Here is a 25267-nt window from a genome sequence, read left to right on the forward strand (position 1 = left end):
ATGGAAAAAAAAATAAAAAAAGTATTGAAATGGTACATATACTTTAAGAATAGTGGGAGAGCTCCCTGTCTACTGAACAGAGGGCCCATTTCTGAAATCTTCAAAATCCTGCTAGGAGCACAGTCTCACTCTCCCAGAATTTACTGTTAATCTCTATATCAGCGGGAAACTATAGTACAACAGAAGTGAAGTGACTTACACAGGCTATAGCCAGGGTCTTCAAAGTCACAGCTCAGTTTCTTAAACCACAAGGCCAATCCTTCTTCATTTCCTGCTCCCATTGGCTTCTGTCCTGCAGCCCACGCTAAGTAGCACCAGCCCTGGGGTTTGCACCCATTCTCCAGAAGAGCCTCTTGTGGTTGCTTTTACTGAGTGTGCCTCTGGCTTGCAAAGACGCGGACACACCGCTAGTTCCACCCAAGGGCAGATAGGTAGCGTCTATCCACAAAGCCCATTTGCGGATTATTCTTCCACGTCATAAACAACACGATCCTGGCACAAGCGAGAGGTAATGCTAGTATGTGAGCTTCTTGCAGGACAGGAAACTCATTAGTCACTGATTACATGTTTCCAGCTGCAGTGCTCAGCACATCCTGAGAACTGTGCATTAGGACACTGGCCCTTCACCAGGGAGCTGCTTTTTCCCCATACTGTGCCTACTGTAGCAGGACTGAGCCTTTCGCATACTGGTCTCCTTCACAGAAAGGAAAGAAAAGAAAAAAAAAAAAAACAAAAACAGTTACACAGGTGCTACACGTGTCTCATTTTCATTGAAAGTGACAAACTGAGATCACCTACTGTGGCAGGCGCTGTCCCCCGTCTCTTTAATTTTTCAGCAGTTCATGAAGGTAATTGGCTCCAGAAACATTAGGCACAGGGAGAAAAGTCCCAGCATCAGGCAGAGGTCTCGGATGAATGCAGTCTGAAGGAGCACAGTGCTGCTTCTCCAGCACCCCCTGTAGCTCTGCCAATTACTACTTGGGCAATTACAACACATCTCCACGCAAGTGGCAGGGAAGCCTATTAAAGCCCATTACGTGATCTCAAAAAGAAGTAATTAGCATGAGCTCCAAATAGCACTGGTACGTGGGCAGCTAGCGAGGAGTGACAGGCGGCTGCTGCCATCCTGGTGGGCTGCAGTCAAACTGCTGACCACCTGTGGGCAGCAGCCAGGAAATAATTACTAGTCATTAATAATCCATCATCTTGGTGTCCCACCTTTCATCTGAGGGATCCCACATGCTTGACAGGCATTAATTAAACCTCACAGCTGTAAAGTACTGTGTTCTCATGATTATTCTGCAGTTGGGAAAACTGAGGCACGTAGATGTCAAGGTCAGCACCATAATGACTGACTTCAAATTTGAGGGTGATCAGATCTGCTGAGCACTAACAAACACAACAACATAAGAGCGTTTGATATCTTTGAAAAGGACCCACAGAATAAGGAAGCCAAATATGCATGTTCTGATTTCAGAAGCCAGCGTTATTCAAAGTCACAGAAGGAATCTATGATGAGGACTCGAATCAACCCAGAAGTCTTGACTCCCAGTATGAACAGCAGCTCCTAGTCCTAAATTTTTAGCTGTGCATCAGCCTTTTTCCCTCCAGTTTTGGGGAATGAGGAAAATCAAGGCTAATTTCATTTTTCAGATTATTGTAGAAAAATTTGCTTCTAGCCCCTTTCCCCAGGGAAGAGCTTTGCATGTGCAAGCTACAGGATAGTACTGGTAAAGCATTGCTTATTTTCAAGTGAAGTCCCATGGGTATGCAAGATGATGGTAACAGCAAAATCCAATCTCAGGTAATTTTTAGTGACAAAAAATGAGATCGCTTTCTAAAGCTTAAAGAAAACAAGAGCAATTCTGCCGGGGGGGGAAAAAATGTCTTTTTTTTTTTTCTTTGGCTGAGGTTTTGGTAAACCGAGCCTCTGAGAATTTCCTGTGACAGTATGTGCTGAAATGCAGAATGGAATGAATTTGCTGAAAGCAGCAACTAGGCAGACCATTTGAAAGAAGTACCTCACCTTCCTCTCTGCACAAAGTGGAGCTTTTAGAGTTTACTTGTTGATGTCAGTAATAGCCCCAGTTTTGATCTATGAGGCCAAGAGGAATGGCTTGAAAGTTTCCTTTTGCAGAGACTGCTGAGAACCTGCCTGACTCTCTAACTTAGCCTCTCACCCACTCCCCACTAGCTGCTGTGGTTTCTACAGACTATTTCAAAAAATGCAAAATAGTCACATACAAGCAGTTTCCAAACTCTAATCTCCACGCCAACCCCCTGCAAACTCAGAACACCCCTGCACTCCACAGGCAAGTGGAGAAGAGGCAGTCAATGCGGCTGGTCCTGCTCATCCCACCAGCAGCCTTGGCACTATGGCTACCACAAGGCTGTGTTCCTGCAGCTGCACCATCTGAAGGGTTAAGTGTTGAGTAAATTCCTCCCTGGTGACCAGTCTCTTTTGTCAAGGATGACTAATAATGCAATACTTCTGTGAAAACATCAAACGAGACCCCTTCCATTTCATACCAGCCCAACTGGTACTGCTTTAAGGAGGGCATACAGAGGAAACAACCATGCTCTCACTCAATAGCGGAAGTCTCCTAAATGAATTCCCAGAAGACTAAAGAGCTTTAGCATCTGTCCATTCTCTCTGTGTCTACTCAGGCCAATGTAAAATTGAGACCTGATGCTTCACTTTTCAACTGGAGAGCCATCATAGGCAAGTGTGTCAAAAGGTACCGCTTGATATGGCAGGACACCAACCAAGAGTGACAGGGGAAGCTCCAAAAGCAGCAAAGAGAAGGGCCTGGGTAATCTGAGCAACATGCTGCTTGCCAGACCATATGGCCTCTCTGATGTGCTCCCTGTTGCTGGATGAGCAGAGTCTTACCCACAGAGCTGTCAATCCCTTTATAATATCAACACAGTGACTGCTGGTCCCCTAAGCCCAAATTGCTGGGGGAGGAAGGGAAGAGTAGCAGCCTTGGGATGAACTAGAACTATCCTTAGACCCATCAATGCAGCAGTAGCACAAACCTGTATTAAGGCTTCACCTTTGTACATTACTGCAAGGACCGCAGTCGGTGGCAGAGCCGCTAGCCCTTTTTATCCATTTGCTCCTGTGCTGATGCTATTGGAGAGCTCATCAAACAGCAGTCTACAAACAGCAGCCTGTCTGGTAATGATGGGGTAGTGCTAAGTGTGTTTTTACCCCCTGCTGTCCCATCCCTGTGGAAGACCTGCAGAAGTCAGGTGAGTGGGGTCCTCTGGAGTGGGCCAAGGTAGCCAAGTGTTCTTCCCAGCAAACTTGGAGGAGGCTTCTCCTTCTTCCTGCCCTTTGCTCACCTCACTTGCAGCACACAAGAACTGGTCGGGGAAGAGCCACTCCAGGTCTCCCACTCAGAAGGTAGGAACTGCTCAAACTCCCTTTCACTGCACAGCCGCCCAGCGGACAGCCAGGGTCTGCTTGCACAGGGCATAGCAGAGAAGGCGGCCACGCTCAGCCCAGCTGCCGCTGGCACCAGCAGGGTGAATTGCATTCATACATCCAAGCATCACCGGCTGTGCGCTGTGATGACTCCAGGACTCCCCTGCCCAACCTCTGATCCCAGGAACCTACAGACAGGGTAGGCTTCACATGGAGGTCTGACACTCTATTGACAAACCAGTAATAGCCAATGTCTGCGGTGGGGTCATGACATGACACTGAATGGAGACAAAGAGGAGGAGCTGTCCGCAGAGCCAAGCCAGATGCCATGGGCACGGATCCCAGGAGAAGGGCCATCAGAGCTTCTGCTTGCCTGGGTTTCTTTAAACAGCCAGTTCCAAAAAGCATCTACGATTTTGACAGCCAGCCCTACTAATACAATCCTGTCTAATACCACTGGGTCGTCCACCCCAGGATCTTTTTCCTGAGATCTCCCTGAGGTGCCCTGGAAAGCACTGCAACCTGCTCAGGCCAGGAAGGGCAGGGGCTCTGAATTTCCTGAATTTCCCCTGCAAGGCACTTGCACACTGGAGTGGGTTGCACCACATTAAGACTCAAAAAACATGAATAGTATCATTTTCAACATCATTCAGTGATTGGGGGAAAAAGAAGTCAGATATTCTGAGCACTTGGGGTGTCCATATTGCATTCCCTATGTGTTCTGCAGAGCCAAGGAGAAGAGGGCTGGATTGTGCGGAAAGATGCTGAAGAGGTCAGAAAAATGTCTAACACACTTCATTACTTCTGTAACAAAACTAGAGGTATCAATGAGCCAACCAAAAATGTTTTATTTCCTATTAAAAATGTCAAAGGAAAAGGTTTTCTATGAGTATTTTTCAGTTTTTCCTGGAAGAAAAAAACCCAAACCTAATTCCTCATTTTCAAATGATGAAAAAAATAACACTTTTAGGAATTGCTTTTAAAATATGTTTTAATATCAGAAAGAATTTCCTTTGTCATCTTTTCCTGCCCCAAAAGCCTTGTGAAAAAAAAATTTCTCCCTTTACTGTGGATGTTCTTTCACTATAATTTGTATTTTCATTATGCAGAAAAAATGGTTTGCCATAATTTCCCCCAACGGCTACAAAAAGATAACACAAGCTCAGATGAAATAATTTAAGTGGAAAATAAACAATTTTTTTCAAAAAAATGAGGTAAACCATGGAACACATTTGGAAAGTGTTAACTTTGGTGAGTTATCTTGTCCGAGTGGGAAACATCCTGTATCACTGATACTCCCCGCAAATTTAAAAATAATAATTTGACTAATTTCTGGAAATCCACAATAATAGGAGTTTTCTGTGTTACAAACACAAGCGTCACTCCCAAAACACAACTGTGTGCTCTTTTTGCCTCCTGAGATTTAAGTTTTCCTGAGCAACCCAAGATGACTACAAAATTACCTTAAAAATAAACCAAAAAACCCTGAAAGCAAAACAAAGAATCTCACCCTCCCCAAAACCGAAAAAAACCACAAAGCAAAAGCAGCCCCCCTCTCCAAGATACCCACACAGTCACTGGCCTCCGGATGGCGGAGCTTGGGAAGAGCGCCACGCACTGGGGTATGCTGGGCTTTACTTCCATAACTACACAATAATAAACAAAAATGCCTTTGCTGCTGTCAGCACATCTGCACGCGAGTGAACTTGTGCTCTGCTGGGCTGGCCCAGTCAGGCTGATGCTTGCCCCTGCCCCCCTCCCCCCTGGTGCTGAGCCTCCTCCAGCACCACACAGCCAGATTTCCAGGTCTGGGGGTACACGTCTGGGGTAATGCTACAGGTCTGGGGTAACCACTCATATCACTGCCTGTATTTCCCCATTCTTCAGACCAAGAACCAGTCAACCAAACAGTGCATATCTTTGCTCTTTTCTGTGCCAGCTTTCTCCATGAAATACAGGACTGTGATGCCCTTCATTTCCACAGCAGAGAGATGGCTAGTCCCTTTCTTGTTTCCCTCTCAATATTCTTTGGCATCAGTTAGTTTCACAGACCAGGGAACAGAGATTATCCTATTCTTCCACCCAATCTGGCTCAGTAGGTTTCTTTCCACCCTTTTTCCCAGATGTACGTTTGATTTTCTAAAGTTCACTCTAATACAATAATCCTTCAGCTTGGTCCGTTTTACATAGCCTCTTTTTAGTCCCTTCTCCTCCCCACAGCAGAGCTGGAAGGAAAGTAACTGAGGATCCCTGTTCTGAGCCAGCCCCCTGCATGTTTCTTGACCGCTCTGACTAACAGAGGCTCTCTTGTGCTCTGTACTGATAGAAATGTACGAACCAAGCAAGTGAAAGGCAGAGGATAGATTCATATTATACAATGTTAGTGCTATCAAAATACAGCTGGGCCTAAAGAGCCTATTCAGAAGCTCTAGATCGTGCTTAAAAAGTAAATAAGGTGTCTCAAGCACAGCTGCCTAGGAAAATGCAGCTTAATAAAACAAGTTAAAAGACCGTTTTACAAAGTTGCATAGGAAGCTGAGCTTGTTCTCTCAGTTCCTTTACACACCAAAAGCAAAATGGAAGAGACTAAAGTTTAAATACTGAAGCTGGGGTGCTCAGCTAATAATTGGCCAAGTACCACGCAGTATTTTGCCAAAAGCCAGAGGGATGCAACTCACTTGCCCTAAATGATGCTGATCAGAGCTACCTTCCAAGTCTGTTATTAAGACTGAAATTCATCCAGGCAGACAAGTCCAGCACAAGGGCCTGTGCACCACTCCCACCCCAGAAAAGCACTTTATGGTCCCTACTGCTGTAACTCTATAACATGACCCCCTTCCCCTGAGAGCAAGGGTGATGAAATGTATGGATTCTGGCCAGAGAGGGGGTACAGAAAAGGAGGAAAATAGTTCCCTCTTTGCTTGATCCTCCTGCTTCAAGGCTCCACTGCAGGAAGCCAAATTTGAAGGTGGAACAGTTCAAAGCAGCAGTACTCAATTCTTAGAGAGTTGTTCCCCCAGAAAAAAAAAATGCACACGGCTGTAATGATGCCAGGCTTACATGGGGAAATGGTAAGAGCGCTCCTAACTGAGCTATTGTAGGTAACCCAGAGGCAGAGCACAGACAGACAAGTGCATAACTCCAAGATGCGGACAAACTCCCTCCCATTCCCATGAGGAATCCCCCACCACTTTTCATAGACTACTTCTGCAAAAAAAAGCATTCCTAATTCTACAGTGAAACTGAAACCAACAGGACACTCTAGAAACTACCCTTTGGGAGCCTACAGGGCCAGGACTACCACCTGGCTCAAGCACCTTCCAGGCTACACTCCTGATCTACATTTTGGCCAACAGAATTTATCAAGGAAGTAAATACTCTGCCTACATACAGCATATAACAGAGAAACGTGGCTCAGCACAGAATTCTGCAGAAACTCTATTCTCTCTTTTGCGAGAATTTGTTTCTTCATCACCTGCACAGTTCACTACTTCTCTTATTAGTAACTACTTAACTCTACTGTTAAATCTGCAAAGTGCTTTTTGCAGCTGGGTAGGATGGATATTTAACATTGTGAAACTACTACCATATATTAAACTAAAACCTGAAAGAACCCATAGAAAAAGAATCCATCCCTTGACTCCCAGGCATTTGTGCCCAGGAAAGCAAGACAAAGAACCTGTAGTGATGAGAAGATGCTCTACACTGCTGCAGCTTCCCAGCTTCTACCCCAGTCTCCTCCAATCATCTCAATGGAGACATTCTTGTTGACCTTTTGGGGCAATGCTTTTAAATATATGCCGCAGCAAACATTTAAGCTCATTTTGAAATCTCTGAATCTGGTGACAAAGTTTTAGCCTTAGGGTAATGTGGAACAAGACAAGCTCACATACACACACAAAGGCACAACAATGACAAAAAACAAAACAAAACAAAACAAAAGCAGGCCACGGGGTGGGAGGCAGGAAGAGCACCGCTGCTGCTAACAGAAAAGCGACATGATAGCATGTCTTACCTTATCCCCTGGCTGCGGTCTCATAAGAGAGACTTGATCATAGCCTCGTCGAACCAGAGCCCATAGCGCATCAAGCTTGCCCTGGAATCAGAAACATATGGCGTGACCAAGAAGGCTTGAGATAACAACAGAGATTAAATGACAGCTGACTTGACCGAACCTTTCTGTATTAAAGTGTCTGCACATAACTTGCTGCTGTGCCCTTGGTCCTCTGCCTACTGCTTATCTGGACAGTCAGAGCCAAGCACCCAGTAGGTAATGTGCACCTGACATGTGATGACCAAATCCACCCTGCCTGGGTCACACAGAGGATGACTGTAGCTTTATGTGAACAGTTCTCCTAGCAGGTACAGTTAGAAAGGTGTCATGTTCACAAAAGGCAGGATAACAAAAATCTGTCTACTGTACTGACTGGAGATGAAACATAGTGTGGACAAACAGCCAAAAGACTACCTACCAAGCTACCTATGTACGCTTTAAAAATCACAGGTACTTTCCAGGCAATAAATCGAAGCCCTGTTAAACCTGCCTGCAAGGAAGCCAGAGCAGGGTGGGGAGGTAGACCCAGCCTTAGCCCTGTGTGCACAAAGCACGGGTCTGGGACGCTGCCACCGACTTCCTGGGTGAGCGTGGCATGTCACTCACATGGCCTGCGCTTGGCCTTTAGCTTCCCTGTCTGCAAGTGGAGGTAACAGCACTGCCCCACTGCAAGGGTTGTGTGAGGATACATACTTCAGAGACGGAGACATCAGATACTATAATGACACGGGAGAAACAGGATGAAAAAGCACATAGAAGCTGAGTGACTTGCCCAAAATCAAACGCTATGTCTTGTGGCTGAACTGGAAGGGAACAGAACTGAATCCCAACCCAAGGCCGTCGCCACAGTGCAAACCCAGTAAGGAGGGCACGCTTCATCTGAACCTCTGTGTATGCTGCCTTCAACGGGCACTGCCTTGAAACAGGGGCCCACAGTAGATTGCAACAGCAAATATCCCAAATTTGTCTGTTCAAAAGTACCCCAAAAGAAGGGGTGAGCTTAGGGAGGAAGATCTCTGCTCCCATCCTCCAACCTCCCTGCCATGCTTCCCCCCAAAAGCAATGCACTGCAGGGCCTGGTGAAACAGATGTTCCAGCAAATGGGCAAAGTTCAGGGCTCCTGCCCGTTTTTCTAAATAGGTTCCCCCAGCCCCACCGTAAGACAGGCTGTGCAGAGGACACAGGATGTAGTAACACACATGACATGAGAGACATGTTGTAAAACTGAGGGGCAGACATTACCTTGATTGGTGTGTACCATTTCCGCTGGGAAGGGGGTTTTCTCACGTGAGGCTTTTTTGGCTTGGGTTCCCATGGCTCATATTCCTGCTCTGGCAACTTAATAATGGCATTTTTGGGCTTCTCCAGTTTTGCTCCTTCCTCTGTCGATCCTTTGTCTCCCCATCGCACCTGAAGCCAGGAGAGCACATTGTAAGTAGAGACACTTCAGCGGTCCCCACCAGCACATGGTTTTCACAGATATTAATCTAGCTCCCATTAGAAGATCCAAATGCCACCAGACATGAAGCCAAATTTATGAAGGCACCAAACTCCCACTGTAATCTGAGAAACGCATTTAAGAGTCAAATATTCTCTCTCAAAACCAGCCTACAACCATCAGCATTTGCATTTTCTGGTAACATAAGATCCTGGGGGAGTCACAACATCCAGGACAGATTAACCTCCATTTCTAAGGGAAAGCTGAAGCACTCTGCTCTGGTAGGACACCGTTGTAATACACTTCCCACTGTCTCTTTCAAAAAGCAGGCAGCAGCACTAGCTGAAAAAAGTGTTTTTTTACAGCTAGCCCTAAGGAGCTCCTGTTATTCTGTTCAAAAGTAAAAAAAAAGTCAGTGGACAAGTACTTGAAAGGCTTCCTAAGAGCTCCAGCCCTCAAACTTGCTGTGCAGCTACTGCTAAAACAGCTCTTTCAAAGACAGCCTAGTAAATCCACATAAGAGGACGGTAGCTTTATCCTCACATACTATACACTACCTATTTTATGCTGAAATTCTGCTTTTGGGATCTGACTCAGTCTCAAGGAGACATGTTCCTGCATTCAAGGGCCGCGTATGATCCATGGGGCTGCTCAGCTACTCAGCACCGAGAATGAAGTTCTCCAGAGGCAAATGGTATAGGAATATTAAGATACAGTATGTCAATTGCAGATTTGCAGGGACATGCTGAGAAACAACTGCTTTCAATCTGTTAGCCCCAGTTTGGTCCAGATCCTTGTTTGGCTTGCTTCACCATAACTCCCTCAGCTACTATTTAGATCTAATGGAGTTTCTCGTGTGACATCCCTGAAAGACATCATTAGGCCCTCAGCTGATATAAATGAGTGCCAGTTCCCTCCCTTATAGTTATACTAACCACAGCTAGGAATATTAAACTGATTTATATTTTGCTGATTTACAGGTGTTAGCGCTGATTACAGCATTATCCATTGGCTCCCTGGAACACACATGCCATACAATACCACAAGGCAAATTTCTTTCACAGTAGTACCTCACTTCACACATCAAGTCTGGCTTGTGCATGAGTCCCAGGGTAAAATTTGATTTATTGGCCCATTTCACTATGGAGGATAAAGAGTGAAATTTTCCCCAGGCAAATTTTTAGTGCATTAGGAGTTAATGCTCAACTGAAAAATCACTGATTTTAATTCTCAAACAAATTCCTTCAAGCCAGGAACAGTGTGCACTGCACCCTCAAATGCTCAAAATCTGCTTAACTGCTTGAGTCAAGAGAACTGGACCCCACTGCACCAGCTGAAGGATATGATCCAGTAAATTAAAACTTCTTTTGGTGCTTATCCCATTTCTGAACTTGTTAATTTGCTCCTGCTAATAACGCTAGACTCAATTAATTACAGATGCAAATGATGGCAGCTTGATGTCTGCCTACTTGGTTGGCAGGTGCAATCAGGTGGACAGGCCCAAATTAAATCCCAGTCTCTGTTCCATCAGAGTAGAAACCATATAAAATATATTGCTAAAATTTATAATTAAATGCGCTGATTTTTACAACAGCAAAAAAACCCAAGCCAAATACCTCCATCCTCTTAATTCCACCAACACCTCGGCCTCCATAATAAGATGCATCCACGGTTGGCCATTTCTTCTTTGGCAATCCATCTTCATCATCTGATTCCTATGGGAAAGACAGGGAGATGTTGCTGTCGTTCTCGCATAAATGGCATAAGCTATGGAAAACAAGTGAGCATCCTACGGTCCGATCCTTGGATACTTGGCTTTGTGTGTTACACTTTCGTGCTGACAACAAACAAAAGTCTCTTGTCTCTGCAGCTGCAATTTTAACTAGGGAAGCCAAAGAGGACCGCCTATTCCCCTCTTCAGGCTGCTTTTATTTAGTCAAATATGCATTCAGCTTCAAAATCACAACTGACTTTTAAGGGAAGGCAAAGTAGAAATGAATTGTACATTATACTGCCTTGCCACTACACTATGCAGAAAACATGGCAATCAGTTTATCCAAAGAAATCATTTATTAATTGTGCTTTTAGAACTTAATGTCACCTAACAGGGAAAAAAGACAGCACTGTGAGTTTTCGAACATGTGCATCAGGCCCTTTTTTCATGGCAGCTGTAACCAGTTACTCTGCACTGCTTGATGCTTTGTAGAGACTCGCTCAAGCTGTACAGCTTGGAACTGGGACTGAAACTGGAACATCTCCAAGTTTTCAGAAAGCTCAGATCCAGAGTTTTTGCCCTACAATTATAAAGACTGCAGATTTTTTTCTGGAACATGGGAGAGTTTGAATCAGGGTTTTACTTTGGGTTTCTCATCCTTTTCTTGCTTAACTAAAAGCTAGCAAATGTTTCTGGTTCGACCACCCTGGGAACACATCCCCAGTCCTTGAGCTGACAGAAGTCACTGCGGCTTCGTGGGCTCCCTGGCATTACGCTGAGCCCGCTCAGCCAACGGCCACACCATGATGCTCTCCCTGTCGGCCCCAACGATGGGCATAGCTGAGGAAGGGGCCTGGCAAGACTCCTACCATACCACTTCCATTCCTCACACTCTTTAAAAAACCAAAGCCAAACAAAACCCACCCACACCTGATAGGCTGATCTGGGTGCTGCTCTTGGACTGGCCATGCACAGTGCCCTCTATTAATTTTCATCAGTATAAGTATGATTCTAGAAACACTTTGCCTGGAATGACTTTGTTTTCACTATGAGAAATCAAGTGAAATCCAAACACTAGAGAAGGGCACAAATTATTATCATATTACTGGGTGACATTTTTTCCAAAGTTGTCCTATGTGTTTTTATTAGAATGTGAAAGGAACTGAGAGTCCAAAAGCCAATAACAACTTAAAAAATATGCTTTTGTTTCTTCTCACTTAACTCTTAGATTATGCTTTGGAGAAAAGGTATTTCCATAACTTATTCAGTGACATCTGATCTCTCAGCTAAGGTTCATGGGTCAATTCTTCCAACAAATTCTTTAGTATGACCAGGCAAGACTAGAGTTGGGGGGGGAGGGGTGTTTTTTTAAGTCAGGAAAACATATATTATTAGCAAGGCATGAATTTTTTTTGGAAGAGTATAACAAATAAACAAATCCATTTCTTCCCATTTTGTGCCACCTCTAAGACAGTATCTGGTGAATTATATCAACAGTTTTAATTAATTTGCATTTCACTTCATTGTGAACATAAGCACTATATATAACACCCTCCCTCTTCCATGGGTTGTAACACAAATTTCAAGTCTTCATGTCTAACAACCTTTACTGCTGGCAAGCCTGACAGGAGCACTCTCTCTGACAGCATACAGTTAACAGTGATGGCTTATATTTGTCCAGTTGAAAAAGGGTTTATACCAAACGTTCTCTACACTAAACATGCAAAGCCACAAGAATATCAACAGCCACCACATACATTTTTAGAAATGATGGAAATCTAATGAAATCTAATGATCGTAGTTTAGAACAAGTTCTAATAGATAACTAAATTCAGTTTAATAATAGCAATATCAGACTACATCAGCTAAAGGGCAGGTCACAGTACCCTACGAGGCTAGTGTTATATATAATAAAGCAACCATCCATAGTGGATAAAGACATGGCCAAGTAAAGGGATGGTTAACATCTGTATTCTGTGTTATTTCTGGAAGCTTAAATGCTGTCAAAAGGACTGTGAGCTGACTTAAAATCTCTGCTGCTGAGAATAATCCCAAAGCATCTGGGATTCTGCTCCATGGGTGTGATGCTCTCAGAAACCTCCCTCAAACACAGTATGGCTGAAACTGCATGCTTCACGACAACACTAATCACCCCAAAAGAGGCATGATTTTTGGTGCATATTCTAAAGTAAAAATGTCATGGTACTGCTGCTCAGGATAAACAACAGGATCACAGAGAGAGTAGTGGTGGCCTCTGGCAACCTCAAAACAGCAGCTGTGGTTGCCTCCTGATATTCATGCCAAGTTACAGCAAGTTAGCAGCAAACTGTAAGCTCCTCTTGTGGGTTAGGCAAGTATTTTTCCATCAGTTAACTGTCTGTGTCTGGGAAAGGAATAAAGAAAGGCATGAGTTTACTCTGGAGATGCATTTATTACTATTGTTTTTCTCAAAATAGCACAGTGATACCTCTGCTGAGGTTAAGGCCCCTGTACATTACCGTGCCAAAAACAGCTAAATGCAACCCTGCCTCGAAGAAGCTCAAAGCTTAAGTGGAGAAAGGCTGAACATCCTGCCAAAGGTCACTCTGCAGCAGAAGTGCAGCCAGGGCAGGCTCCCGCCTCCGGCTCCTGCACCAAAGCCACAGGAACGTGGCTTTCGCCACCCTTTGTTCCAGCCGCCAGGCTCAATCCCTCACTCCTGATCCAGGCGAAGCTCCTGCCGAGAGCACGGCAGCTTTACTGGAGGAGAGATGGCCTTCAGCACACTGGTTTTACTCTTTGAGAAACAAAGGCTTTCATACACATCTACTTGATGCGCAGCAGAAGGAACAAAATACCGTACGAACTGTGGGGCTGTGAACTTCTGAGTTATGCAACTGTTTTCTCTGTGGATGGAAACAGTCTCACTATATGCGTATACAGTAGCCTGAAGGCAGAAATAACTGTCCTGGCCCAAGAGACTTCCTCTCGCAGCCTTCAAGGTGTCATTATGACACCTACAGGATTGACCTTCCTGGGCAGCACCATACACTACAGTAGCTGCAGACACTGCAACAGCTCAAAAATAGCATACTTACAGGCTCTGGAGGCGGTGGTGGAGGCGGCTCCTTGATCACCTGGGATATATAAAGAACAGGAGAAACCTGAGTTAATGGCAGGGTTCACCCATCTCCCAGGGCTATGCCCTCTCCGCTTCCTTGCGGACTGCACAGACAGGTTGTCCTGCTCCACTCTCCCACATTCAATCCTTTCATTAGTCCCACTGCTTTTGAGCAAGCATAAAATAAATGTAGATGAGAAGCTAAACCCACGCATTGAACTATCCAATTAGTCAAGAAGCACCTCATTAAGTAGCTACATATTCTGGGAGCTCTGCCTTAAGTATGCCATTAGATTATCAAGCTACTGCAAAATATTCGCTCAGTCTGCAGCTTCCAAAAATTAAAAAAAAATAAAATAATAAATCTCTTGTACCTAAAAAGAGCAGCAACATCATATGCACATATTAGTGCTATGCTCTTCCTCAGCAGATTTCAAAGCCTGTTCTGAAGGAGCATGTCTGTGTCCCTAGAGAAACTTGGGCCAAGCTCAAGCAGTGGCAGGAAGAAGGACAGAGGCATCTCAAGGCTCTCTCTCATACGCAGTCTAATCACCTCCACCATGACCTCCACCATGATCCATACATTTCATTTACTATCCCCTTTTGCAGACACCAGACTTGACCCTGCAAAGCATCAGTCCTGTGAGAAGCCTCACTGAAATGATTGTGGTTACTCATGGCACACAGCACCATAATACCTGAACAGAGCCAGCAGACTAGTTACTCACACCAATATCAACGTTCAAGTTGCAGCAATGGGGCCATTAAACATAGTAAAGAGACCAGGGCTCCAGACCTCCCTGGTGCTAACTGGCTCCTGTGAGATGCCCAGAACTATTAACTCCATGTGTAGTCCTATGACTTGCATGCTTAACAAATAATGTGAAAGCAATAGCATTTTACAGATTTTTTAAAAGAGGCCCAGAGAAATTGCAGCATGCAACTCTTGAAGATATTTAAGCATCATTTCACCCAATGGTGCAAATTTCAAATGATCTAGATAGCCGGTTTCTTTGTCAATTGCAGCATGCATACTTAGCACCCTACATTACACTGACTTTAAATAAGATTTAGATCTTGTCTGTGCAACATAACGAAGTGCAATACAGAATCCATGACACCCTGCAGACTCAAGCCACTTGGTCCAGTGTTACGTGAAGAAACGAGAAGCAGCATGATACTTTTAGCAAGAAGCAAAACCTAAGGTAACAATCCCTAATGCCTTGGGTTCAGCACTACGCTGTTGCAGCTACCTGACATCTGATTATGGAACAGCTTGACTGACAACAGCTTCTCTCTTCATAACTTTTTGCTACTCACTGGAGACACGTCCACAAGCTCTGAATGGCCAGACTTTTAACAATATCTGCATTCTGAAAATCCTGCCCTAAATCACTTTAAAGTTACACTTCTCAGTCACTGTCAAAATCACTTGGGCTTTGCAACATTCAAAAAATCTGGAGCAAAGTTACTTAAACAAGTGCTTTAAGCACTTTGTTGTATCACGGCCTTACAAGCCAGGCAGTAGTTTTCCTAAAAAAAAAGAATGAAGTTAACTGCCCAGTCCAACACTTTAACTTGGGCTTTTGGCAGAGAAGAGAAGAAACAAAGTCAAAAGAATAAAAATCTGTACTTACCACTGTGCAGCAAAGAGGCCAGAACCACCAAAGAAGTGCCAAAGCCAGCAGCAGAAAGAGAATCAGGAGCGCAATGAAAAGGATCGTCCCAGTCAGCTGCAAACAAGATGATTACTCAACATGTCAAAAAACAAGGCAGGAACCTTCAAGTCACACAATTAAAGTGAGCCATGTTTTCCTCTCTTTGACTCTGCAGGTAGATTGTACAGTCAAACACTGTTATCGCTAGGGTCATGTCAGTATTTAGTGCCACCAAACTGTATCTGAAGCTGCGATTCAGGGAAACACCTCCTGTTAGCAAAGGAATTCATGGTATGCTTATAGCCCACTGGATTAAAGGGTCTGAAACTTGCATATGAACCATTCGCAAATCAGGGCTGACAGGTCCCTTAATATTGTCCAAGGGGCATTTCAAACCACATGGTCACAGACTCTCAAGTGTGCAGAGCAACCTTTCATTGCCAGAGATGCAAAATATACAAATGCTGATATTCAAATCATGGGTATTTTGGAGTGCGTTAGCATGCCAACATAACACAGCAGAGCAAGCTCATTAGCTCAGCCTCATCAGCTCACAAAGCTGTCTGCATTGTGTGTGCAGTCTGGGTCAAGATGCAAACACAAACTGAATGCTCATGCACACTAGTTTGTAATGCTGCTGGTTCTTGGGTAACCTTGCTGGAGCTGGTTCAGCTGTTTTTACACCACACTGTAGTCATGACCTTAACCATTCCTACAATACTTATAATCCATCTATTTCCCTGCAGAGAACGGTAGGACTCTAAGGACAGGTGGTCAGTGTCTACACTCACAACTGAGTTCAGATTTTCTTTAAAAATATTAGAATTCAAAAATAGCCACTGTAACACTTGAGATTAGCTTTTCAGAGTAGCCAGGCAACAAAAGAGGATGTGATCCCTGATTTTCCTGGATAAAACTTGATGGACTCTTTTCTACCTGGAGCATTTCATGTCAACATGTTCAGAAGATGTGCTGACTCTGGGTATTGCCCTGACAACAACAGTAAAGCAGATGAACATGTGCTGCTTGGCCCCAGCAAAACATACAGAACTAACAGCTTTTTAGAAATTAAACGTTTGATGCAGATGAGGAGCAGCAGGTTGGGACACACAGTTTCCCTGGTCTACACTGGACTCTGGGTGATGCTGATTAGCTCCAGTGCTCCAGCTATTTCATTTATATTGTCAAAAGAAACCTCTTCAATGGTGGATTTTCTGAGTTTGAGAAGAGGTTCATTTCAGCAGCAGGAGGGATAGCAGAGAACAGGCAAAACAGGGTAGCAAACTGGAGAATGGCCTGGGACTGGGAATAAGTAAAAAGAGCTTGAAGAAAGGTCTGTGAATCAGGCTACAGGGAATGGGAACTGCCTAGAAAGAAAGCTATGAGAGATTTTGGAACAAGGATAGGTGGGAGGATGGGTGGAAAGAAAGCAAATTCTAAGGAAGATTTATGGAGGATACAGTCCAAGAGATTCACCTTGTTAAATCTGAAAACTACTTGCTGAGTTCCCATAAGGCAACACAAACTCATCCTTAGCCCCTTCTTATGACACGAGTTCCCCTTATTGGTCCAAGTGGGCTTGTTTTCCCCTCAGACAGAGAAGAAACTGAAGGTGAAAAGAAAGCACCAGCTGACCAGAGTTTTGCAAAGTCTGGGTGAGATCCTGAGTGACTGACTGGCATGGTATCTAATTCTTCCTCAGGCCAAATCCTAGAGCTGTTGGCACTGACAATTAAACACACGACCAACGCAGCAAGGGTTGGTACCCCCTCTTCTAACCACACAGGCCAGTATCCCACACATCCACAGCGCAGCATCACCTCTCTGCTGCTCTGTGACTTCTTGTTACAGGTGCAACAAACTGACCCATTCTGGGATGTGCTCTCTAGCCCACCTCACTCATCTGGTCATGGAGCTGAGAAAGCCAAGGTGGAGCACTGCGACTTGTGTATGGCCTCCTGCTCCAAGGAGTCCTGTGAGAAGACACTGCCCAGGTGCAGTTCAGTACTGCAACCCCCCTCTCTGTCCCTCTCATGCCCTTGTGCAGCACTAACGCATCTGGAAAGTGGACACTTGGGACGTGTGAATTCCTGGTGAAGTCAGTTTGTTCAGAAAAGGCTGAGTGAAAAAATCAAGCTGAACTTTAGAACATATTCCTGCCCTCCTTTAAAAACAAATCCAAGCATAGCACTGATGCTGTGCATGAGCCACAGATGCACATACCACCGCTACTGTTACTTCAAATAGACATTACCTGCTTGTTTTGTAACCTTTATTCCCAGGAGTTGCTTTTCCCACGCTAAGTGCTCACGTGTATCACCAAGACATTTGCCTGCAGCAGCTCAGCAGCTGCTGGCAGCCAGAAGCTAAAAATTCCTCTTCCAATGATAAAGTACACACAGTATTGTAGTGAAACTGGACTTGGAAAAGGAAAGAGCAGACTTCATGCAGTTGAGCAGGAATGAGCACAGGTATCACACAAAGGCTTTAGGAGTAAAGTCAAGAAGATACTTACTGTAAAGAAAGGACAGAAGAGCCAGCTGGGGAGGAGAGCAGAGCAGGCCAGCTGACTGCCACTCACAGAAAAGCAAACAGGAGAGAAAAGAAAATGGAGGAAGTCTCTAAAACAAAAAGAGCAGAACGCGTGAGATTATGGACAAACTTGGAAACTGAACTGCCAACCTCCCCACTTGTGGGATGCGAACGTAGTGAGCCAGCCTGGTTTGTACAGCTGAGAATCGGGCCCCTTGCATCTTTCATATTCAGTCTACAAGAGCAACAAAAGTTGCCAGATTGACAGGATTGGAGACTAGATTCCTCTCTTTATCCCAAGGCAACTGTGATGACAGCGTCCTCCATCCACGCTCTGGCCTGTAGGGACCCCAACTAGGGCTAAGACTTCAGAAATAAATGATGTGTGGGTAACTGAATGCACCAGTTAACACTTGTGTTTCACTGCAGACTCAAAAAGTTTCATTATACCTGAGGTAGAAGAAGGGTGTAAAATGTGAAAATATCAGTTTTCTGTATAGAAAACTTGGAGGGAGAATTTGTAAAATCAGGTGAAGCAGCAAAAACATCTCTGCTAAATTCTGAGTCCCCACACTCTACACTGTTTCAATCTGGTGTGAAATTTCCCAGCTTCATTGCTGGAAACATCAGAAAAATCAAAATTGCAAATTACAGTTGCTGTCTCTCTATCTTCATTCCTGCCCTTCTGTTCTGTGGCTGTCAAAAAGGGCAACAGTGATTACAAACCAGTATGACAGCAATTCGTGTAGACTACAAAAATCCTTTTAATATTAAAGTTCAACTTTGATACAAAATGCTTGGCATCAGGTACTGTGGCAAATTTTGTGTAGTCCATAAGCACAGGGCCAAATCTTCAGGTACTAAAAACTGATAATGTATTGATGCTAACTTACACCAGCTACGGGGATCACCTATTCTTACCCCAAAGCAAGGAAGAAGACCGCTTATTTACAAATAGACAGCTTTTTCACATTGATTATTTGATTCTAAAATCAGATTTTGTATCCCTGACCCTCTTCCTGAGGCTAAGAGGTCTTTTGACATCACTCTGGAGTGGCACATGTCACTGCCATCACTGGCCCCCAGCAGCATGTGATCCCTTGGCTTGCCTGTAGGATGGCCCATTAACAAGAAGCTCATCCCAGGATCTGAGGCTACGATCTCTTTTGAGTCTTCCCCCATGACAGCAAGAGAAGCAACCATCTCCTGTCATTAAGAAACTGTAAAAATGCCTTAAGGAAGAGGCAAACTGAGGAGGTCTAAGAACAAATGCTGTAAGCTCCAAACAAAAAATAACCTTGATAGTTGAAAGGCTCTTCCATGTTGTGGCCCTCCTAGATCCAAGCCCTGACAGTTATATCTTCCACCCCAGATCCCATAACGGATCCCAGTGCTCTACAGGGTTTTGCTTCCTGACACTCCTCCCCTGGTTTTCATGGATTTCCTTCTACTGTCATCTTAGATGTGAAGATCTCTTCCCTGGGACAGGAATGGGCAGGGAATCTTTTGTTGTAATTGCTTATTCAGTAATCTATCATGATTTATCCATCATCAACAATAATTTAATCTTAACTGGCCCTAGTTATTTTTCAAAGTTTTGCTGTGATCCAGTCAATAACTGTGATGCAGAAGCTATAGAAAGCTCATGGTCATTCAGGGAGGCTTTGCCTGAAGAGCAGCTGTCTCTTTCCAAGATCTCATGGTTTCTCTGTCAAGCCCCATCGCAATTACTTACACACTGTGTGCTGGTGATGCTGACAGAGCTGGAGATGAATGTTAGCCCGTTGTTCATGCTGACTTGTAGGAAAACCACCCTAAAGCACAAACAGATACACTTATTTTTAGTGTCATCTTTATACTCATTGTTCCCTTTATTCCGGCTGTGTTTTAGCCATTGGCTCATGAACACGCATGGATAACATGTCCTGCTGAGTCAAGGCAGTTTCATGGCTTCAGGTGCTTACCTGCCTTTGTCTCTTTGCTTGCCCAGGAACCAGCCTTTTAATGTTGACTTAATTGAGTTGGGGCATATGCTCTTTTTAAAAAAGCTCCATCCCACCTGGGGCAAAGGGCACTAGGACAGTGAGTCATAATGTAGTCTCAGACATTTGTAATACTAGCCTAGATAGCACAAGAAACTTCTTTAAGGTATTGCTTCCCCCTGCAACCCCAGCTTCTGCAGCTTGAAGAGACAGACAGTGTTTTCTTTTACATCCAGGTAAAGCCGGAGTACCTCCACAGAGGTCGGGGAAAAACACTGAAATGCCAGTGAAATTAAAGCAAAATCTGGCTCCAGTCATTCTCCAATATTATAGAAGGGGCCTGAGAATTTACACCATCCTGGCATCTGCTCTAAGCTGTCTCTTTGTGGCCTTACTTAAACTTTCCCCCCTACAAGTACAACATTCCCACCTCGCTCTCAATACAGTATTTAAGCACCCAAAAGATAACCACAGAGGAAGTCGGGGCCTTGTGCCATCTCACTCAGGAGTCTGGGGGGATTAAAACAGCTGAAAATGCTAACACCAGCAAAAGCAGAGGAGGGCAAAAACCAGGAAATAACATCTACAACACAGCAAAGGAATTCAAATCAAGCATCTCTTTTTAATCAAAATGAAGAGTATGCTTAGAATTCAATCAACTGAAAAATGGGAGATAGGGACAGAGAAGAAATCACATGTGTGTACTCAAAATTCTTCTTCCCATTTTCCCCACTGGCATCCAAAACCTACTCCTCCCTACCTTTCTTATTACTCTAGTTTTCTCCAAGTCACCTCACGCTGACAGCCTCACAACACCACCTGGTCATGTGGGTAGACTTCCAAGATGTCCTATTAGACAGTCCCACCCAGGTGGAGCTCTGAAGTTCCAGAGATGCAGCGCAATAACACCTGAAACTTGCTGCATTGCAGTTTTTGCTGCAGATTTGAAGCCCTGGGCAGGATGCAACAGAAGGGGCAATCCAAACATCCATCAGCATCCATTAAAGCAGAATGAGACCTGACACACAGCAACGCTGAGTCATTGCAGATATCTGCATCTCTAGAGACAGTACAACATGGGCACAAGGATGCAAGGGTGATTGTGGCCGAGCTGATGTGAGAGTTGAAAGTTTTAAGACCAGCCCTTTTTCCTCCCTTAGCTACAACAATACACGTGGCTGCAACATTCCCCCCGACCCCAAGAACCACATACCCAGGTATTGACCCCCCGCCTCTTACATGGTATGCTCTGTCTAGCACTGCTCCAAGGAGGGTACCAGACTGGCTGAGAGCACCAGAGAGTTAAAAAAAAAAAAACCTGTCATCACGCTGCCGTTCACGCCAGCTTCACTCCCAGTGCTGCACGATCACAATATGGGGGCATGATCCAAAAGGGCCTTTGATTAAGCTATGCTGAAGATCGAGCCTAGCATGGGGCTATACTTTCTTATACCAGGAGAGGATTTGGCATGTAAGGGATGGCTCTATTCCTACCACAATAAGTCTTCTTAGCTGGGCATTTTGGGCAAAATTCTGAGCCTTTGGCTTAGTAATGACTTCCTCATCCAGAAATCCCCTCTCTCTTAACATTTGCTGGAAAACAATACTTACTGTCCAGCATCTTCTATCACTGGGGCAGGACAAAGCAAATAAGTATCATGAACAATGGTCGGCTTTTCATCTGAAAAGAAATGAAAATTACTGTCAGGGATGTAAAGCAGAAACTGTCTCGAGCAGGCCACCCCCTGGAGAAATGTCAACATTAGTGAGGGCCATAGATGAATTCAGCATATGGACAAGTGTCAATATTCCCCAATGGTACTACTTACTCAAAGTCGACTTCAAAATGGTTGATAACTGCTGTCAGGGACATTGACATTCTTCCATTTCCTAGCTGTGGCATTTCTAGCCTGCTAATGTTATACTGGTATCAACAGGAACAGTCAACCTAGTATTTGGCTCTGTAACACTCCTCTTGTCTGTCTGAAAAGTGCACCCAAACTTTACTCATATCAAATACTCCAACCCCAGGGGTGGCTCATGGCTTCTCAGAAGCACAGGCAAAATTTAACTCTACCCACCTCCAAATACACGCACAAAGAGGAAAGGCAAAGGCTGGTTTGTCTGAGCCCTGGGAAAAGGAAGGACAGAAGGGGCAAAGCTGAAGTGGAGAGACAGGAGAAAAAGCCACAGAGGGTCATACATGGGAGACAGGCAGCATGGGGTCAGGACTGCTCTTACCACAAGGACCCATCCTGCAGTAGCTGCTGCCTCTTCCATCCCCAGCTTTCCCTTTGCAGCAGCAGCGCCTGCAGCCAGCCCTGTTTTCCCAGGGTTCGGTATAGGCAGAGCCAAAAGCAAGGCAATGGGTGCTTTGCTGCCTCCTTGCACTCTGCTGCTCCAACAATCAGCAGTGCTTACCCTGTCGCTTTCTAAACTCACACCCACACAGCCAAGGCCCCTGACCAACACAGAGGGGAGGCCCAGCAATGGTCCTCCATTGTACCTTTTAGTGGCACATCCCACTAAAAGTGTGTGGTCGAGGCACAAGAGCAGAGCAGGTCACTGCTGTGACTGCAGCTGAGCTCTGAATAGCCCAACAAAGCAGCTAAGGTGTATGTCAGAGAAAGACAGCAAGGAGTCAACCCAGCCAGCAGGTCCACAAGAGTCTACCCCATGGGAATTTAGGGCGGGTAAAAGCTGCCAGCTTATGTGTACTGTAGAGACTTGATTACTCTTTCTGTCCAGGGAAAAAGAAACTCAAGCAACAAAACATAAGAGTTGTTCCTTGCTGCTTCGTGCTTCATCCACCCAACCGCACATGAAGACAAAACTCATTTCCACATCCTCATCTCTGCTAAAACAGGGAAGTTATACTGGTGAGTTTAGGGCCAACCTGAGGGCAAAAAAACAGCCAACACAGATCGGTGTCTCATCATAACATCAGATTACAGCTGTTGCAGACCTAACCCAAAGAAAACAAAGCATGGAAAAGATGTGGACTCAGGGTAGTTTTCCTCTTCTGTACTTCAAAATGCAGATCAGCCCTAGCACTCCCCATGCAAAATCCAGTCAAGGTGCTTTTGGAATAGGGACAATAAAGAAAAAGCTTGAAGTCTGGCTACCTGGTAAACCACAAGAAACAAACCTCTGGCAGAGGGCGTCTGTAAGTGGAATGAGAATGACACCACCAGAGTTTATTTAATGCAGCCTCCATGTAGGCAGCCAGGATGGGAAATGAAGGAGCAATTCATGTGCTCCTTCTTGAAAGTGAATTCACTGCTAGGGAAGGCACCAGACTGACCGCGACAGAATATAAAAGCCCCTACTGTGCTCAGCCAACAAGGGTAGCATATACAGAAAAAGAGCAAAGTTCCCCTCCCTACACCGTGCTTTACTCTGCCAGACATACACTGCTGCTTGGGAATAAGAGACTGCTGAAAAATTGGACACTCAATCTTTTTCGGCCTTTCAGTCCTTTGCCTGGCTGCTGAGACAGCAAACAAAAGCCTCTGTTTAGTACAACAATTACAGTGAGTTTCCATGTTACAGACTCTCTACAATGAGACCAGGGACTTGCGTCCCAGAGTAACAGAGCAGGCCTGGAAGTGCCCTGCTTTATAGCAAGTATCTCTTGAATCAGTTCGAACATATCACCAGAGGATCACGATAGCATTGTGTTATTTTTTTTAAACTGGTGATGAACAAGGGAATAGGGAGCAATTTTATTCCTCCCTCTTAAAACCTGATATCCAATCCCTACTGGTTGTATCTGTCACCCATCTGAACCATTACAATAAGGCCACAACTCACTATGCAGCAGAACGTCCCCCATAAGCCCCCACAACGCAATGCTCACAGGTCGCAGGATTGAACGGGAATGGATTTCAAGCTTCTGTTAGGCATAGTTTCCTACCCAGCTCCCCCACATCCAGTGCAAAGACTCCCCGACTTGGATGGAAGGTGGGCTGTGTCCCATGAGGTGACACCACCACATGGAGCACTGGCTCCCACCAGCCTGCAAACTTACTGATAGTAAGGCTGTCATTGAGCTTGAAGCTGCAGAGTACCTGGTCGATATTTCTTGCATGATAAAAGCCATTGCCTCTTACCACAACTTGAAAGGATTCTGTAAGGATAAATAAGAAAGAGTTATGAAAAAAAGCTAACTTTACCCCTCTAATACAGCATTTCCTTCCAGAGTGATCTGAAATACAATGTTACCATGGCTGCTTTCTGCCCAATGTCCGAACCAAAAGATTCACACTGACCCTTGCAATATTCAACTGCAATAGCCCAGAATGCCATAGCGGTACTGGCACTTCAGAGTGGCATTCATCTCAAGGTTGCTCCTGCAGCATCTCGCAGGGCCTTAGCACCTTAATTAAAGATGGTATGATAATACTGTGAGCCTGACTCGGCTCATGTCATCTTGTGGTTCCTGTTCTGCTCTCAGGCCAGACAACCGTGCTAACCACACTCATCAATCCTCCCTCTAATCTCCCTGGCACGTCTCACTTGGATCTCAGCAGGAGCTCATTCAAACAGACAAGGACAAAGCCGGACTCCCCTCCTCATCTCCCAGTGAATCGGAGAGGAAGACTTTGAATCTGGTACCAGCCCTAGAGTAACACAGTCTCTGCCCATACAAGAGCTGACACAGTGCACATCCATGCTAACATCTGCTGCATGTGGGAGTTGCTAAGGAATTAGAAGCTGCCATTTTCTTCATGCCCTTCCTCCACGGCCCCCACCCCAGTGGGGGAAACAACCCATGGCACAAGAAGAGACCCACCACATCAGACCTGCTCTGGCTGCCTGCTGGCCAGAGAGCAAGCACTTGCTCAGCCTGCCCTCCAGCTGCTCCCGAACTTCTGCTGACTCGGCCCTGACAGGGGCAAGGGAGACACCTGCGATTTCTGTTGTTACTGTGATAAGGAACTGCAATTTGTTCATTCAAGTAGGGAATGCCTCCTCAGACTTTTCAGCCAAGCTTTCAATGGTTTTTCTACTGACAGAGCAGTTTGACGTTTGGGCAAGGCCAATCTGGGAATGACACTGTCAGAAGTGAGGTCCCAGCTGCACATCCCCTCCCTTTGCTGGCACCGCTGATCATGCCGCTGTACAGTGAGCTTGCTCACGCTCCTGAAAAATAACCCTCTGTTGCCAGCAAGATTGGTAAAAGTGATCTGGCTGGTTGAACATCTGCTGGAAATAGAAACGTGCAGGTGGATGGAGCGGGCAGAGACACCATGAGTGCTGGTAGCACCAGCTGAGCTTATGTCAGTCATGAAGCCACACCTGGCGTTAGCACAGCCAGGACAGGTAAGAAGTGGGAAAGGTAATTTAAGGAAGAAGG

General features: G+C 45.1%; 1 protein-coding gene across 1 annotated transcript in view; it reads right to left on the bottom strand.

Moving 5' to 3' along the window:
- The window catches only part of ANTXRL (ANTXR like), a 62258-nt gene that overhangs the window by 13863 nt on the left and 23128 nt on the right, over positions 1-25267 (bottom strand). Inside the window, exons 10-17 of the mRNA XM_013958790.2 lie at positions 23939-24037; positions 21520-21589; positions 19662-19740; positions 15374-15469; positions 13714-13752; positions 10539-10637; positions 8727-8894; positions 7446-7526 (exon numbers count right to left, since the gene is read on the bottom strand). Coding sequence (XP_013814244.2) covers positions 7446-7526; positions 8727-8894; positions 10539-10637; positions 13714-13752; positions 15374-15469; positions 19662-19740; positions 21520-21589; positions 23939-24037 — 731 coding nt within the window. The remainder of the gene's footprint in view (positions 1-7445; positions 7527-8726; positions 8895-10538; positions 10638-13713; positions 13753-15373; positions 15470-19661; positions 19741-21519; positions 21590-23938; positions 24038-25267) is intronic.

Source organism: Apteryx mantelli, chromosome 7, assembly GCF_036417845.1.
Source record: "Apteryx mantelli isolate bAptMan1 chromosome 7, bAptMan1.hap1, whole genome shotgun sequence".
Classification (NCBI taxonomy): Eukaryota; Metazoa; Chordata; class Aves; order Apterygiformes; family Apterygidae; genus Apteryx; species Apteryx mantelli.